The sequence below is a fragment of the Salmo salar genome, chromosome 03 (genome assembly GCF_965601325.2).
Source record: "Salmo salar chromosome 03, fSalSal1, whole genome shotgun sequence".
NCBI lineage: Eukaryota > Metazoa > Chordata > Actinopteri > Salmoniformes > Salmonidae > Salmo > Salmo salar.
This window is the reverse complement of record NC_138293.1, coordinates 64148617-64166424: the sequence shown is the minus strand read 5'-3', so window position 1 is coordinate 64166424 and position 17808 is coordinate 64148617. Positions and strand designations below refer to the sequence as shown.

The 17808-nt window shown below is 44.5% G+C and overlaps 1 protein-coding gene across 1 annotated transcript; it reads right to left on the bottom strand.

Moving 5' to 3' along the window:
• Window positions 1-9176: 9176 nt before the first annotated feature.
• Window positions 9177-16358, bottom strand: lfng (LFNG O-fucosylpeptide 3-beta-N-acetylglucosaminyltransferase). The gene is made up of 7 exons (XM_014193069.3): window positions 15794-16358; window positions 11273-11321; window positions 10870-10972; window positions 10603-10753; window positions 10222-10473; window positions 10022-10107; window positions 9177-9876 (listed from the first exon to the last, which is right to left on the bottom strand). The coding sequence occupies exons 1-7, from the start codon at window positions 16223-16225 to the stop codon at window positions 9810-9812; spliced, it is 1140 nt and encodes a 379-aa protein (XP_014048544.2). The 5' UTR covers window positions 16226-16358; the 3' UTR covers window positions 9177-9809.
• Window positions 16359-17808: the final 1450 nt, after the last annotated feature.

The window sequence follows — 17808 nt, the reverse complement described above, 5'->3', positions numbered from 1 at the left end:
AGCGCGCTAATGACATTTCACACAGTCTTACTCTTGAGGAAATTGAATTACTCCCCATTGTTGGATTGGAGGAATGCATTGCTAATGTATTGAGGTGGAGGGCTGAATAGCGGGGCGAGATGGTGCCAGGGCCTTCTGACCCCCAGCAGACACTTCCTGAGTCGGGCCTGGGCGCGTAGCCAGATGCTCCTACACTAGCACAGCTAACTCTCCTCTGGAGGATTCTAACCCCAGCTATCTCTCCAGGACTCAGAGCAGCTGCATGACAGACCAGACGGATGAAGCCTATTAGTGTAGATGCCTCTAAGTTGTTATCCATTTTAGCTAGAATTAGAAAAGTCTAAAAGTCAATTTCCTCTACACAGACATGCTCTAGAATTAGAAAAGTCTAATTCTAGAGCATGTCTGTGTATTCTGATCTACCCTTTTTTTAACACAATGTACAGTACTGTCCTGTGGGACCGAGCCTGGCAAAGAGCAGTGAATGCAGGTCTCTGGGCATCTTTGACTGGAAGGACGTCCTACCAGGCACATTGTAGTTGGAGTCATGGGAGGGCCCGGGAGTCAAGGAGACAGGACGGGTTGCTTGTCCCTCCTTTGTGGCTGGACTCAAAAGAGAGAGGCAGCTGTATCCTTGGGGGGGGGGGTCTGTGTTACTCACATCCCACACACACCAGGAGGGGGAATGAGGGATCGCTGGAGCTACTCTGTTATCCCCTCCCTAACCTTTTATTCCATGGCTGTGTGGAAAACCAGTCATTTCAAAAGCAATCATTGGTATTGGTGCAGGGTAGTTAACTTCTCAAGCAAATCCCCTCCTCCCTCTCACTGTCCTACTTTTTACATTGATCTAAACCGTATCCCTTTTCGTTCCTAGGCTTTGAGGGCCGTCTTGCCTCCTGGGCAAAACTAATGTCTTGAACCAATGTTTTTCCACCACCTCTGGTTTAACAGGTTTACAAGGTACATTTTCACATTAGTTTGCCACACTTGCCGTGAATGTGGCCACATTCCTACTGTAGAAGCAACAATGGCTGGAAATGGCATTTACAGAACGAGCTATTGTGTTAGAAGGCAGGGAGACTTGTATATCGCTACAAAGAACGGGTCTTCCTCTGTGGTAACGATTGTCTTGTTGCTGGTTGTTTGCTGGTTGGCTCTTAGGCCTAATATATATATACGGCAATGGAATGATTGAACTGAGCCCCATTTGAAGTGTGGCACACCTATAACAGTAATCCTAGATCACAGATGCATTAGTTGGATTTGGTATAGGTTATGAATAAACAGCATTATGCAATAGCTGTAATATACTGTATTTAACTGAAAATCTCCGGACAGGTGGCTATGAGGCATACATGGCAGTAATCAAGCTACAGTCAACACTCGTAGCTTGGAGTCATATATCTCTGAGTGTCTGCTGGGGCAGAGGCCTGGAGAAGTTGCTATCTGTCCAGAGAATTCATTTGCATCTGGATTTGCATTCCATGCAAAAGCTTGTGTCTCGCACACCCCTAAGTCACTTACACAAGAAACCAGATTTCTTCAGTTCAATGTGTGCTTGAGTCCCTAAGTTAGGACTGTTTCCCTACATGTGTAAAGGAAGTTTTCTATTTTGTTGCCTCCACTATCAAATCAATCTTTCCTGCATATCTCTGCTGAAGATCCCTTTGGTGTTATACAGTAAGAACAGGCCTCCTTCCTTGTGTACATTTCAGAATGTGTGGTAATGGGGCTCAAATTACTATAGGCATGCCAACCTAGTGTTCAACTGGTAAAGATGGTCAGTCTTCATCTCCCCAACATCCAGCATGTCTTTGTGTAAGAGCTGACGGGGATATTTGCATATCTGCTGTTACTGTTATGATGTTAACGCAGAGGGTGTGGGCCCAAGCGTCACTCAACAGCCCTGCAGGTGCCAATGTTATTACTGTAGAACACTGGAGTGGGAAGAGTATTAAACCCCAGGGCATACAGTACTGACTTCATGAGCTAATCCTTGTTCCCCAAGTATAATAGAGTTAGCGTTTCTCCCTCACAGTGGAGCTTTCTTATACACAGAGTATACCAAACATTAGGAACACCTTGAGTTGTACCCCTTCCCCTTTGCCCTCAGAACAGCCTCAATTCGTCGGTGAATGGACTCTAGAAGGTGTCAAGCGTTCCACAGGGATGCTGGCCCATGTTGACTCCAATGCTTCCAACAGTTGTGTCAAGTTGGCTGGATGTCCTTTGGTTGGTGGACTATTCATGATACACACAGGAAACTGTTGAGCGTGGTAAAAACCCAGCAGCGTTGCAGTTCTTGACACAAACTGATGCGCCTGGCACCTACTACCATACCCTGTTCAAAGGCACTTAAATCTTTTGTCTTGCCCATTCACCCTATGAATGGCGTAATCCTTCATTAACCTGTCTTCTCCCCTTCATCTACACTGATTGAAGTGGATTTAACAAGTGACATCAATAAGGGATTGTAGCTTACACCTGGATTCACCTGGTCAGTCTATGTCATGGAAAGAGGAAATGTTTCTAATGTTTTATATACTCAGTGTATGTTTCTTTAAGTGTAGGAAAGTACTTTGGGCCTAGGGCAGCAATGATATATGAGTGCGGAACAGGCGGGACAGCCTTTCATGTCTTTGATGAAATAAGTGGATGTTTTCAGATCATTCACATGATTCAATTTAGGACAATGTCATGGAAAGTGTTCGAGTACATTATCATTGTCACTATAAGACTGTTGATGGATAATTCAATTACAGCTTGTGCCAACAGGAATTAATTGCCCAGCACTCAGATCAAATAACTCAATAATCATGAGTTACAGGCACAGCCATTCCGAGTCGGTGTGGAATGGATGGGTGAGATCAAGCTATTGGCTGAACACACAGGAACTGTTTCGCCTGCTGTGGGACACTGCAGAAGGTCCCTTATGTATTACCTTACCCAATGGACCTTTCAAGAGGCTACGGTATATAGATGGATTGGTCTGGGAGGAGTCTGCAGCACTCTTCTAAGGCTGGATCTTCACTATAGTCTGTTCAAGGACAGTGTCTTCAAAAATAATTGCCACTCTGTAGTTCAAGCGAGCCTTCACTTCTAGAGATATGTGATACCTGGATTATGGTAAAGACAGCCTTCCCAGCTTTTGAGTACATGTTGAGAAAGCGGATTAAGCCCTCAGCCAGTTGCTGTGAGTGCTCCCTCCCAGTGGGGCTATACAGAACCGTCCTGCCACTCCAGCCACTCCTAATCCTACAGACACCGTGGGCTGTTAATTGGAGACTGGCTGGGTGGGTGATCTGCAGGGGAAAGCCACGGTGACAGCGTGCGAGTCACCAGCGTCTCCGCAATCCCCGGCGCACTGTGGAATGTTTGTCTCCTGGCAGTTGTTCCAACATTGGACGCCTTCCATACCTCGCCAGATTTTAGCCTTGTGCCAGGATTCACCATGAACATCACTGTAGGAGTTTCCTACTCCATTGCCCCACTGCCCAAGGCCATTCCATTGTCAGGCAGTCATTTATTAATTCACACATAAATGGAGATAATACCCACTGGGTACAGACGTCAATTCAACATCTATTCCACATTGGTTCAATGTAATTTCGAGGCTGTATCACAACCGGCCGTGATTGGGAGTCCCGTAGGGCGGCACACAATTGGCCCAGCGTCGTCCGGGTTTAGCCAGTGTAGGCAGTCATTATAAATAAAAATTTGTTCTTAACTGACTTGCCTAGTTAAAAAAAAAAAGGTTAAATTAAATAAATAAAAATAATTGAAATGATGTGGAAACAGCATTGACTCAACCAGTGTGTGCCCAGTGGGTATGAATGAAAACAAGGCAGACCTCCCTAATAAAACAGACTTTTTGTGTGTACTTTGACACATCTGAACCAACAGCAAGCAGGGAGGTGCAAGATGTCACACCTATGAGGCTATAGCATCTCCGAGGTGTTAGTGTCTTATCAGCAGGATACAAACAGTTCCAGATCATCACTATCTATAGCCATCTCTGACACTTCTCTGTAGATAAAATGATAGTTGGATTAACTGTTGAATGTGTCCACCAAATGAGTCAGTGAGTCACAATGCATCTATCTTACCTCGAGTGTTTAACAGGTTTGCTTTCATGTTTCATTATCAATGCACCAGTTGTTCTGGTGTTTACATTGTTCATTTTTGGGGGGGATTTCATGATTTAAATATACACTGCTCAAAAAAATAAAGGGAACACTTAAACACAATGTAACTCCAAGTCAATCACACTTCTGTGAAATCAAACTGTCCACTTAGGAAGCAACACTGATTGACAATAAATTTCACATGCTGTTGTGCAAATGGAATAGACAACAGGTGGAAATTATAGGCAATTAGCAAGACACCCCCAATAAAGGAGTGGTTCTGCAGGTGGGGACCACAGTCCACTTCTCAGTTCCTATGCTTCCTGGCTGATGTTTTGGTCACTTTTGAATGCTGGCGGTGCTTTCACTCTAGTGGTAGCATGAGACGGAGTCTACAACCCACACAAGTGGCTCAGGTAGTGCAGCTCATCCAGGATGGCACATCAATGCGAGCTGTGGCAAGAAGGTTTGCTGTGTCTGTCAGCGTAGTGTCCAGAGCATGGAGGCGCTACCAGGAGACAGGCCAGTACATCAGGAGACGTGGAGGAGGCCGTAGGAGGGCAACAACCCAGCAGCAGGACCGCTACCTCCGCCTTTGTGCAAGGAGGAGCAGGAGAAGCACTGCCAGAGCCCTGCAAAATGACCTCCAGTAGGCCACAAATGTCTGCTCAAACGGTCAGAAACAGACTCCATGAGGGTGGTATGAGGGCCCGACGTCCACAGGTGGGGGTTGTGCTTACAGCCCAACACCGTGCAGGACGTTTGGCATTTGCCAGAGAACACCAAGATTGGCAAATTCGCCACTGGTTCTCTGTGCTCTTCACAGATGAAAGCAGGTTCACACTGAGCACGTGACAGACGTGACAGTCTGGAGACGCCGTGGAGAACGTTCTGCTGCCTGCAACATCCCCAGCATGACCGGTTTCGCGGTGGGTCAGTCATGGTGTGGGGTGGCATTTCTTTGGGGGGCCGCACAGCCCTCCATGTGCTCGCCAGAGGTAGCCTGACTGCCATTAGGTACCGAGATGAGATCCTCAGACCCCTTGTGAGACCATATGCTGGTGCGGTTGGCCCTGGGTTCCTCCTAATGCAAGACAATGCTAGACCTCATGTGGCTGGAGTGTGTCAGTAGTTCCTGCAAGAGGAAGGCATTGATGCTATGGACTGGCCCGCCCGTTCCCCAGACCTGAATCCAATTGAGCACATCTGGGACATCATGCCTCGCTCCATCCACCAACGCCACGTTGCACCACAGACTGTCCAGGAGTTGGCGGATGCTTTAGTCCAGGTCTGGGAGGAGATCCCTCAGGAGACCATCCGCCACCTCATCAGGAGCATGCCCAGGCATTGTAGGGAGGTCATACAGGCACGTGGAGGCCACACACACTACTGAGCCTCATTTTGACTTGTTTTAAAGACATTACATCAAAGTTGGATCAGCCTGTAGTGTGGTTTTCCACTTTAATTTTGAGTGTGACTCAAAATCCAGACCTCCATGGGTTGATAAATTGGATTTCCATTGATTATTTATGTGTGATTTTGTTGTCAGCACATTCAACTATGTAAAGAAAAAAGTATTTAATAAGATTATTTCTTTCATTCAGATCTAGGATGTGTTGTTTAAGTGTTCCCTTTATTTTTTTGAGCAGTATAGTTATAGTTGTAATGTTTGGAATCCTACTCGCTCTATTATTGGCCTACGCATTCTCAAGTAGGTTGGGAGCTTTGTTAGACAGGAAGCACCCATTAAATGGACCGTCTGGGAAAAGGCGGAACTCAGACAGTCTGTAGCTTCTGAAGTGGAGGGGAACCAGTCAAAACAAATATAAAACCTTAAGTCCATGTGTGTTTAAAGTACTTATGATTTCATGTCAACTGCCACATGGGAGTTCTCAGAACTAACTATCATTAAAAGAGGGGCAGAGCAGACAGACAGAGACTAGATACATCAGACGCCCAGGGTTAAAGCCACAAGTACGGTGAGGGCAGACAGTTTGACTGACACAATTCTGGAGAAGCTAACACAAGGGAGACTGGAGATCGAGCATCGACTGGCATCAGTGTGTGGAGAAACATTATCAACAATGCAGACAATTCATCATTTAAAAAACGGAATTTGGAGAGTGGGCTGGTTTGGTTCCTAAAATCTTTATCAGTGATAACAGGATGAGGCACAACACCCCCCGGTTCTGTTTCAACATTGTGTCTAGTCACCAGAAGAGATGAGGTTACAGGGCTGTAGCATCCTGTTGTTGCTCTCTGATAACCCTCTCACCAGTTCCATGTCTTTCTGTTTGTCATCTGTCACCTGCTGTTGTGTCTGTAACTACACGTCTAAGGTTGTCTGTCTCATACACTCAGGCTACAGTCCCACTGAATGGAAGTCCTATCTCTCAAAGCATATTTTCATCTTTTGACACACCAACTTTACATTTACAGTCATTTGTCCATTTAGAAAACATTTCATGTGAAGGGATAAAGGACCCATCAGTGAAGCTGAGCATTTGAGACAAATTACCAGAGAAAACATCCAGACCACAAAGCCATAATCATAGCTTGGCTTGGTGATATGTAGTGGGAAAAGTTACAGGCCATTAATGTGTCTGAAGCTCAGTTTCAAACAGACATCTGTCATCAAGCGCGCGCGCTCTCTCTCTCTCTCTCTCTCTCTCTCTCTCTCTCTCTCTCTCTCTTTTCTCTCTCTCTCTCTCTCTTTTCTCTCTCTTTTCTCTCTCTCTCTCTCTTTTCTCTCTCTCTCTTTTCTCTCTTTTCTCTCTCTCTCTTTTCTCTCTCCCTCTCTCTCTCTCGTGACACATGAAATGATAACTGACCCCCCAATCTTTATGGAGGTTTGAACTGAGGGTGAAATGTATTATATGACACAGGCATGTTAAAGCCATCACTCAAGTAACCATATCCATTTAACCAGTGGCTATTGGTTGGGTAAAACTGTATCCTGACTGTAACCCAGAGGAAGTAAGGGGTTCTTTACTGGCACTGGACCCATGTGAACAGCATCAAAATGGCTAAAGTATATAAACTCTTGTACAATTAAGTGGTAAGTCGCGGATGTGTCCTCATAATAACATGTCTTCTTCGGCACCGAGAGCGGTTTGATCTTTCACTTAGGAAAAACAACATTTTTATATGAATAACAAATCCTTAATTGAAGAGTAACGTGATCTCCTATAGCTTTGGCTCTAAAGTCTGGTCTGACTCACAGGGTTACAGAAACATTACCGTGGTCAGTCATTTCAAAACCGAGAGGGAGGAAAACTTCTGAGAAGCTTTTCTGCACTATGTTATAGGTGAGACTGCATTGGTTGAGTGATGGACGTTGTTGGGTCGAATATCTTTCAGATCAGGCAGGGCTACTGTTTATGTACAGTAAGAGGGGTACAATATGGGATACACAATGCATCATTGCCAAACTGTTTTCCCAAGGCTCTGTGTCACACTATGATGAATGACTTCCATCTTCTGCATAGAATTCTAATGTCTGAAGAAAAGCAGTGGCTCCATCTGTCAGACACACACAAATGTCACATCTGATCACTTCAGTGGAATTAGGATTGTGACACATGGAGAACTGCGGTTCTCTGTTTATTTTCCTCGCAATCCTTTCGATTGCAACAATGTCCTTTCCCATACCCAGTGTTGTAGACTAATAAATAAAAGTCTGAGTTGTGGCTTTTAAGTGCATCCAATTAGAATTATAATTTACACCCTGGGCCTCGGCCAACATTCAGACTGAGGTTGTTTGCCTAAATGCTTTAGTGAGACAAGCACAGAGCTTTAGACAGAGTACATAAGCATTTGGGCATTACCATTTCGCCCATTTTTTTGGCATGGTTGAGAGAGATGACCGAGTTCACAATTAGTTTTTAAATCGTCATGCCTGGGTGTGCCCTCTAACAGACAGTTACATATAAAATCATGGTAAGTTATGACACCCTATTTCATCCCTTCTAAATAATAAGGACGTGATTGAATAAGCTGATATTTTGTTCACACACACTATCTGTAAAACACAAGGATGGTTTATTCCATTCTAACCTTTATGTAGAAGTAGATCTGTAATCTCATGCTATGAATGGAATGTAATAGAAAACCAAAATACGAAACAAAGACTGTTTCTCAGCGGTTATCCAACTTTATTTCAAAGCGTCATGTTCAGGCACCACAGTGGTTCCTATGGTAATAACAGGATTTGATCATAATCCCTGAGAAGCAAACAGAACCATCCAGATACTGGAGGATAAATAACAGCCATTTAGCGCAGTTACAACAAGCAATAAAAAAACATGTCCAGGTCATCAAAATCATTTACATTCTAATCCTCAATATACACATTTAGCATTTCAACAAGAAGGCACAGTACACAAATACTGCTTTATAATTAACATATACAATCCTACCCAATATGGGTCATTTACAGAGGAACAACACCTCTGTATGTGTAAACACTGGTGTTGCTCTTGCAAAGCTCAAAACAAAACCAACCCGCATACTCACTGAGGAATAAGTTAGACTAGTGTACATGGCTCTCCATCGATCCATTTTGTGCAAAAAAAGTATCAGAGAGTATTACATGTGTTGATGGTAATCTAAAAGGTAAATATAAACTCAGTGGAAGAGTTGGCGGTAATTTAGCTACTTCACAAGAGCAAGCAAAAGTTCATTTGAAACCCAGCCGTGCAATTTTTTTAAATAAGAACATCTTCAAACAAATCAACAGTTGATTGTAACATAAAAAATAAAAAAAATCAATATCTTTGCTATATATTATTTTCCCTGATTTTATCAAATGCAAGGAATGTTATTAAATACAATCAAATCTAGAGATATTGATATTTTGGGGTTTATGTCATTACATCCGTTGGTTTTAACACAGCTGTGAAACATATCTAAGGACGTCAGTTCTGTCAATTCATTCATTTAAAACTATCAATAAGGGAAAAAGTGCTTATTCCTGATATACCTCAGATTTTATAACCTGACGGCACATTTGGAAAACTGCCTTCTGCCAGCTCAAATCATATTAGTAATAACACTGACAAATCATTAACAAAAAGCACCAAAATATCTTCATATTATTGTTTTTGTCCGGAGTCTTCTGAAATGAACAAAACAAATAAACTACAACCAAAAATCCCGAAATGAAAACCATTTCCTCCACAATCTCACAACTTCTGACCGTCTGATTATTTCTATAGAACCTAAAAGGATCGCCTTGAATGGCTTCCAAAACCCAGAAGAAACAAGAAGAAATTGAACAATAAGGCAAACAATTCAACGGAAATTCAACAAATTAATCATGTAAAGCTGGCAAAAGGCTTGGATATATAAGTAGTACATTCTATAAGAATTGCAAATACATTTACAAGCAACATTTAAAACACAACGCACTGATTGCCTGCAAAGCCATAATGCTGAAAGCTCCTTCCCACTAAGTGCCTGCCTGGCTCCTCTGCCCCTATGCCAGGGGAGGAAGCCAAGACACCACACAGGAAGGAAACGTCCCAAGGCGGGCCGCACAGCAGCCCAGTAAAACTATCGGAGTCCGTGTGCCACTGAAACAAAAATACAGTGACATCACAGTCCGATACCAAACACGGGTCCCCACCAGCCTTTCAGATACCGAGGCACGGCGGGGACGAGGATACCAAAGGAGCCGGTCACCTAGTAGGCAACCTGAAGCGGGCACCAAGGGGTGTCTGGGTACAGCAAACAGTGCACAGACTTAAACCTGGAACACAAGGAGAGAGAGAGAGAGAGACATGGAGGTTAGATTAACAGAGAAAAAATAGATATACCCTCTTTACAGTCAAGATAGTTCAAGTAGAGTAGGATCGCCATGTGTATTAGTAGTCATGCAGAGGGTAATGTCTCACCTTGATGGGTCTTCCTCCACTGGGAAAGCCCCTTTCATATTGATGATGTTCCTCTTGTTCTCAAACATTCCATAACTCAATGTGATCTGGAATAAGCAAATACGGGAAAGAAATAAGCAACACTGCCCAATAAGTTCTGATAAATGCTGAAACTCTATTCTCACAGTGAAACGACGGACGGACACACGTTCACATCTCACCTGTTTGTGAAGTTCAGATCTGGACACCTGTTGGAGGTTCTCCAGATGGGAGTGGAAAAAGTTACTGCGGGTCAGAGGCACCCCCAGCACCGACTCGATGATGTAGCCGATGGTGCAGTCGTCAGGCAGACGAATCTTCTCTGCCGTGTTCATAAAATGGCCGCCACTGGCCCATGGGCTCATCTTCAAAGCCAGGCCTCGACTCACACAGAAGCCGGCTCCCCCAGTAGCAAACCAGAAGTTTACTGGTCTCTGGAAGAAAATTTAAAAAAAGAGACAGCGAGCATGTTAGGTTGTTGTTATGCAACCCTTCTGAAGCACCTCAAACTTTAATATCCAATTGAAAAGTTGTCATAGGCCAGGAGGACTAAGTCCACCTACCATCTTGTCTCCTAGCCTCTCTGTGGCCTCGATGGGCCGGTCCAGGCTGGGCTTGCCAATGTACATGTCCTGGGTGTGGGGGTAGTGGGACAGCAGCTTCACTAGAGTCCTCATGTTAACGTAGTTATCATCATCCACGTGACAAAACCACCTAAGAGGGGAAACCATTGTTAAAGCGTTACAATATTTCAATTAGAACAATAATCACGATCAAGTCTAGAATGATATACAGCCTGGGTAAATTCATCACTTTAAATAGACACTTACTTTTTCCCAGACTCAATGAACTTGTCGTACTCCACAGCCATCTTGCAGGATAGAGCTTGGCGGCTGTGTGCTGCTGAACAGTTGGTGTTGATGGCGTGACTCCCTGTAGGAACAATGAGGGAGGAGATTGTGAGTTACAAACTAGTACCTTACTAGGTAGTTAATGCCAGTAATTGTAACTATAGTGCTGTTAGAGCCTTTTCCACACAGTTTAACACCACCTGACACTAAGACTACATGCCCCAGGAGCTCAAAGCAACACATTCCATGGGGATTAAAAAAGGGGCTTGGTTTCTCACTATCAAATCTGGACGTTTAATGATGAACTAATCCCAGCTACTGTTCAGGTTAAGATAAATATAAAATGAGAACTAAAATGTTTCTACAAAAATCCCAAACTCACCAACTTTCTTCTTCAGCTCCTCATCTTCTCCATCTGTGAAGATGTATGTCTGAAAAGGAGGGAAAATACATCAGATCACATTGTGGGAGTGGAAATCCATGAAATCAAAGCCCCTCACAGAACAAGTGGTGGCACAAGAATCAACTGGAGTCCAAACTACAGTGTGTCTGATGTCCTTGTTCACTACACATTGAATTCAGTGTGATGAACATCTATCAGCAGTCGTTTATGCATGTGGAGAACACAGAGTTAAACAAGCCCCACTCTAATAAAGGCCTCTTATGCAAGGTTCCCCTCTCTCCATGGCAACTGTGCAGGCCCCCCAAAAGTATCCCAGACATAGAACAAAGAGGGAGGCAACCATCACCCCCCTAACCCCCAATACCATTAAGACCCAATTCCATTCTGGATCTGTACCCACTCCCTAGCTCCAACATGTTGTCTAGAAATACAAATATAAATTCGATGGCCATCATACAGATATCAATGGGGACATCACCAATGATAATTTCAGCACCACCTGTGTGACACAGAGTAAGGTCTTAGCAGCCAAAGAATAAAGCTGTCAAGGTTAGAATACTGCAGGCTGGTGATTAGTTAACAACAAAAGGCAGCCTCAGTGGCACACTTAAAAGAGCAGGTAGGGATTAGGAGTTGTTTTATGGTGGGTAGGGCTTAGCAGGTGCTAGGCAGCTCTTCCTCAGTCAGACAGGGCTGATGAAAGAGCCCCCATGGCCTGTTTGTGTCTGCCGTTGCCTGTTTGTGTGTGTCTGCCGTTGCCCGTTTACGCTTCCCCCCTTGTGAGACAGCACCTGCCTTATCTCCGCCGCGTGCCCCAACACACCAGGTAGCAGCGCCCACTCAGCCCCACTCCCTCCTACCCTTTCTCGCGACCTCCCAACAGTTTATTATAACTGAACCAACCCCACATTCCCACTAATTGATTGCTGCCACTGACTGTTGAGCAGCAACAGCCATCTGAGATCTGTATCTTAACAGTGGGGCTGGCTGAGTTCCTGCCAGAGGGCGATAAGGCAAAGACATTCACTTTTCTAATAACTCCCCTCCCATTTCTACACTTCAGTACTATCTGCCATCGGTGCCAAAGCTTTATCTGATTGGTTTGCCCAACAAACAGGGAGCAGATGTTGTGCGATGGATGCTGCAAGGCCCTGGGCCTGTGTTTGGTTAAGGAAGGGTGGTGGTTTCACTGGTAAAGGGATCAGAGGCTGGCGCTGTTTGCTTTAAGTCCCGCTGAATGGATAGCCTAATCACTGAGGCAGCTGCCAGAGCGGCCTGGGTACTGACAGAAAGGGGTCGAGAGGGGCTGATGGGGGGGGGGGGGGGTCTCACTGCTGATTAGTAAATCGAAATCTGTGTGTGGTCATTCACCCCCACTTCAAGCTCCTACCCATCCCCCGTTCCCCCCCTCTCTCACCACCCCATACGCTGTCCCTCTTCAATAGAACAATGCTGGGTGTTTTCATGCTGGTTAAGGGCCTCCACTGGGTAAATTCTAACTATGTTTGCTGGTATTTGCATACAGCTGCAGCAGTTAACTAAAGAAAAGTCTCCAAAGGGCTAAATGGCTTTTGTCTTAACTGAAACATTAAAGAAGTCACTCAAATGGAATACTAATTCATTTACACCCATGGTTTCATAAATATTAAGTCCTGCCCCGTGAGGAGAATAAACATTTTTTTTATGATGACTGTCTGAACCACAAATGATATGAGGGCTGTGTTGTGGGGCGTGACTGCACTCCTCCCCGCAAAAGAAAGGCCGGGCAAAGCCCAGTCTGAGCAGAGCATGGTGCCTGGCTGGCTGTCTCTAGATCTCCGGGAAGGAAGGGCACGGACTGCACTCCCCTCCACTCATCTCCCTCCATCAACAACCACCTACTCCGCACCCCCCCACCCCCCTCACTCAACCATGTCACGTTCTCCCTTCCCTTTAGCTTTGGCACAGCACTAAAGTCACGGGAGTGTGGACTACAGTACAGGACAGAGAACAGGCCACCTACAGACACACAATGACACTTTCCCACTCTGACCAGCTAGATATTCAGACTCATTCCTTCATACTGTGAAGGGCTATTTGATTAACTCAACAATGGAGCCAAGTCTTCTTCCAAACTGCCAGACGTACAGACGTTCGTTTTGGGAGTGCTGGCAAATTAGTATAATTTAAATAAAAAAATGGAATGCATATCAAACCACTATGACATCACTGCCAGTGCCAGGCTACCAGCTGTCCTGTCCAGACACAACCAAAGTCAATACCCTTATAATGCCCATTGATGTGTAGTTTAGAGCTAGATTTCAACCTGTGTTTTGTAGCTAGTTATGTACTGCAGAGCCCAGAGTACTACAAGCCAGAGAATGCTGTTGCTGCACAGTTTGTTCTCTCATTGTTTTGAGGCTCACTCACTAGGGAAGCTGCATTGTTCCAGGGGGGAAATCTGCTGAAACACCGGAAACAAGGGCCTACTATTTGAACAACCCGTGCATAATAACAACTTGTAAAAAAACAACATAGTATTTATCATATTATGTCACAGTACTTTTGCTTACTCACTAACTTATGACTCACAAAAAACAATTGGGCCTTTCACTACACCAACTACTCTCTGAACCAAATCATTTTTTCCACCAATAACTACTTTCGTTTGATGTAAGAAAAAAAACTCACTTCTGACCATAATACTAAATCAGATAAATTATTCTGCCAGGCACAGTAAGCCACAATTCTATCATGGTAATCACAGATTGGATCTACCCTCTATTTACATGTAAACATTATCTGATAGCACGTCCGTTGGCTTAAGGAAACAGAAAAGGTGTATATCCTGTGCTGGAAATACAAATCAGGGCTCTGATCTGCCCAGTGAACAGTTCTAGTTAGGCCTCACCTGCTGGCAGAATGCCATGATATCTCTACCAGCTTCAGATACCAGCTACAAACATGACCAACTGGATTCAGTCAGCTGAGCTCCACAGGTGTTCATCAATTGAGCAGTATCATATAGCCTGGGTGCAGATGTCCATATGTGCTGGGAATGACCTGATTCCTATGACTGGCATTAGAACCATCCTTTGTTCTCTAACTTCTGGCCACCTGTCAGCCTTCCTCCAGGAACTCCCATTTGTATTGTGGGCCCAGGCTGTTCTTTATGCCTGCACTGGCTCCCACCAGCTGCCTGATTAAACCCTGCTGTTAACCCATCTCAGAGAGAGAGAAAGAGTTAACTTACATCATCCACCACTACAGTAAGCACAACACACTCAATGGCCATGTAAACTGCTACTCCCCAAACTCTATTGACAGCCCATCTTACAGAGCATAAACCTGTCCTGGAGTGGGGGGGGGGGGGGGGGGGGGGCTAGTTTAAGAACTTGGACAGATGTCAGATCTAGACTTTCCCTGTATTGGGTGTAGAAAACGCACCACAGACCATTATAGAATGGAGGGACTTGAGGGAGTTTTTTGAATGGGCTACTGTATTTGATCATGTGATGCATCTTATGTGTTCAAAGTTCAATTTTCTCACCCCACTTCCTCTGCATACAAAGAGAGACAGTGTTGCCATGACTAACCTTCAAAACACCCAAAACAGAGTGGGGTTTGGCTTGGGATGGAAAGAAGAGTTCTCAAAAGAAGGTGGATAAAGAATGTGTGATTGTGCCTGAGGAGAATTTAATTGACTTTTGAGAAATATGCGTGACAACTCTGGGTAGTGGATAAAATCACTATGACTAGCCTCTGTTTCCTCTCGACTACGGCTGTGAGTGCCTTTGTGCACCAGCCTAAAAGAGCTTGGTTCTCAGGGCTGCATTTTCAAACTCAGCGTGTTGCTCCCAGCACAAACTTCCCTATAAAGGCACCCCTTTGTCCCAAGCATCCCCTTGGCTGCTTGACCCAGACTCAGCTCCCACGTTCCCATGGAGCGGCTGAGACAAGGGGGCTGGGAAAGCTTTTCTTCCCCCTTCAGAAAGACGCTTTGTTAGCCCTGGAGAGGGGACAGCACTGGAGCTGCTGCTGTGAGACATACATTGCACCAGGGCATTCACAGGGACTCCCAAAAGAGGGGGTGAAAAAGAGGGGAAACGAGGGGGGTGCAGAGGCTTGAAACTGCTCCCCATGTTCTCAGGGGCATCACTCAAGGAAGAATAAAGTGACAGAGCCTAAAGAACTCTGCATAATTAAGAGGGTAACATGGACAGTTCAGGAACAAACAGTTATCACCCATCTCACCTGACATGAGTGGAACAGATGTTTGAGCTGGTCAGCAGCAACACTTAACTCTCATTGGTGGCTTGTTGTGAAGCATATTTTATGGGAGAATATTAGTTTTTTTTGCCTATTTTTGTAAAAGCATTTTGTCCTATGGTAAATTGCCTAGCCTAAGCCTACTAAAGGAAACCTAGTGGAAATATGTGATTGTTTTATTCTAGGCTATGTCCATGAACGATTTCAAATTAACCATATTCTTCTGATAATAATGTAGTATTGTTGGCTTACCTGCTGCATGTTTCTAGAGATCCAGGTATCCAGAAGGAGATTTAGTCGAGACTGATGGAACTTCTTTGTGGTCTTGACAGCGATGAAGATGTCATCTGCACTGATGTCCTCTGCGGGGGACGCGTCTGTCGCTGACTGAGCGGACCCTGCAGGCTTGTCTGCTTCTCTCCGTCCCCGGGTCAACTTGGAAAAATACGCAGAGAATCCTTTCTTTGCCTGCGCCTCCGTGTTGACCGGTTGCTGAACAGCCTTCACTCCGTCCGTAGCCAAGGTGTCCATGCTCTGGAGTGAGCGCGTCCCCATCTCTCTCTGGTTTGGAACCTCATCTACCTGAACTCTTTGATGCTGCGCGACCACCAAGAGCAACATAAGGCAGGTGAATCCTGCACTGGTTATAGAGATAACCGTTTTCTTACCATAACTTTTCGACATGTTGATATATGTCAAAACTACAATATGTAGTTGTATACTGAGAATCACCTAAATTGAAAGTCCATATAGTAATTCTCTCCAGATAGAACAAAAAATTAAACAGCCGTCCCGTGCGTCTGCATTATTGTAATACAATGCAATTTTGTCCTAGCCCAACTTTATAACCTGCCCTTCAAGCTAGCCACGCCTCATGGGCGGTCTGTAATGTGCCACTGTGCTATATTGTGGGGACGCTGAGAAAAGACTCTCCCCCGGGCAGATCTAAATCGTAGACACGCCCACGACATGAGGCGTGTGCGCGTGCGTGCGAGCGTGCGTGCGTGCGTGCGTGTGTGTGTGTGTGTGTGTGTGTGTGTGTGTGTGTGTGTGTGTGTTTGCGTGTGTGTGAAATAAATTATTTAAGCCCCTTGTTACTTTTGAATTCCTTGCCCGCCAAAGTTTTCACATTCTGCTTAGCCGACAGCAATTTTCTATAGGCACTTTGCTTGTTCTTGAATCTACTATAAGTAGGCCTTTATAGTCATTTGGTAAATAGAACATCAAATATGTTTCTGTGTGAGCATGCGACATATACATTTGAATAAAGAAGTAATATTAGCTTGAGGAGATTAAGGATGGCATCAAATCCTATGGTTTTCCTTATCAGGGAAGTCCCATGGCAGTTACAGATAAGAGTGAAAGATTTACTCTAAGAAAGCAGCAGGTGGACATTGTTAATGCTTTCAGTTAGCACCTTGTCTGCAGCTGGTGGTGGTGAAAAGTAGCATTTTTCAAATAGGCTTGAATAATTAACAAACCTATCTGGCTTTAGTTGGCCTGTTTGTGGAAAGAACATCTGAGCCTCACAATCTACAACAGATGGTGCCTAATTGAATAAATCTTGATTATATTTAGGCTACTTATACATACGTCCTTGAGAATGAAGCATTTCTTTAGTTTGGTTACAGAGCAGGATTATGAGTTCACAATGATTGATTAGGCCTACCATTGGAAACTTCCATTTAGAACCGGTGGATTCTGGAACATTTGGCTACGTTCAACGTCTTACAAATGTCTCTCAGATATAAAAAGTTGGACTCCTCATTGAAATTCTTTGTGAACTTATTCAAATTCTGCCAAGTTTGGACAGCTTGTTCACCAGCCAAGCAAATGCAATTATTCTGCATGGACCTTGTAAGGGCTTTAAACAGTTGGCAATTCCTCAGCCCTTGTTATTTAAATTCTGTCTCTCAACCAGTGGGGTGGCTGACCCCTAGACGTGACATGAGTTCCAGCAGACCGACTGCCGTGCAGCTGGCAGTGACAGGTCTGAATACCCACACTCATTCCCACCAGTCTCAGTCTCAGACCAGAGAATGGCCAATGGACCAAGCAAACTATTGGATGAGAATTATAATCTCATGTTTCTAAATTTAAAACACTGTTTGATGTGAAAAAGCATGTGAATCATGTCAAATCATCTTTTGGTTATAGGGGTTAGCTTTAAAGCCATATTAAGAATATTCTAACACTGACTATCCTTATTTGCCGTCATCTAGCTAAAGCCCTACCCCACCACTTCTATTGTTGAGCTAAGTAAACCA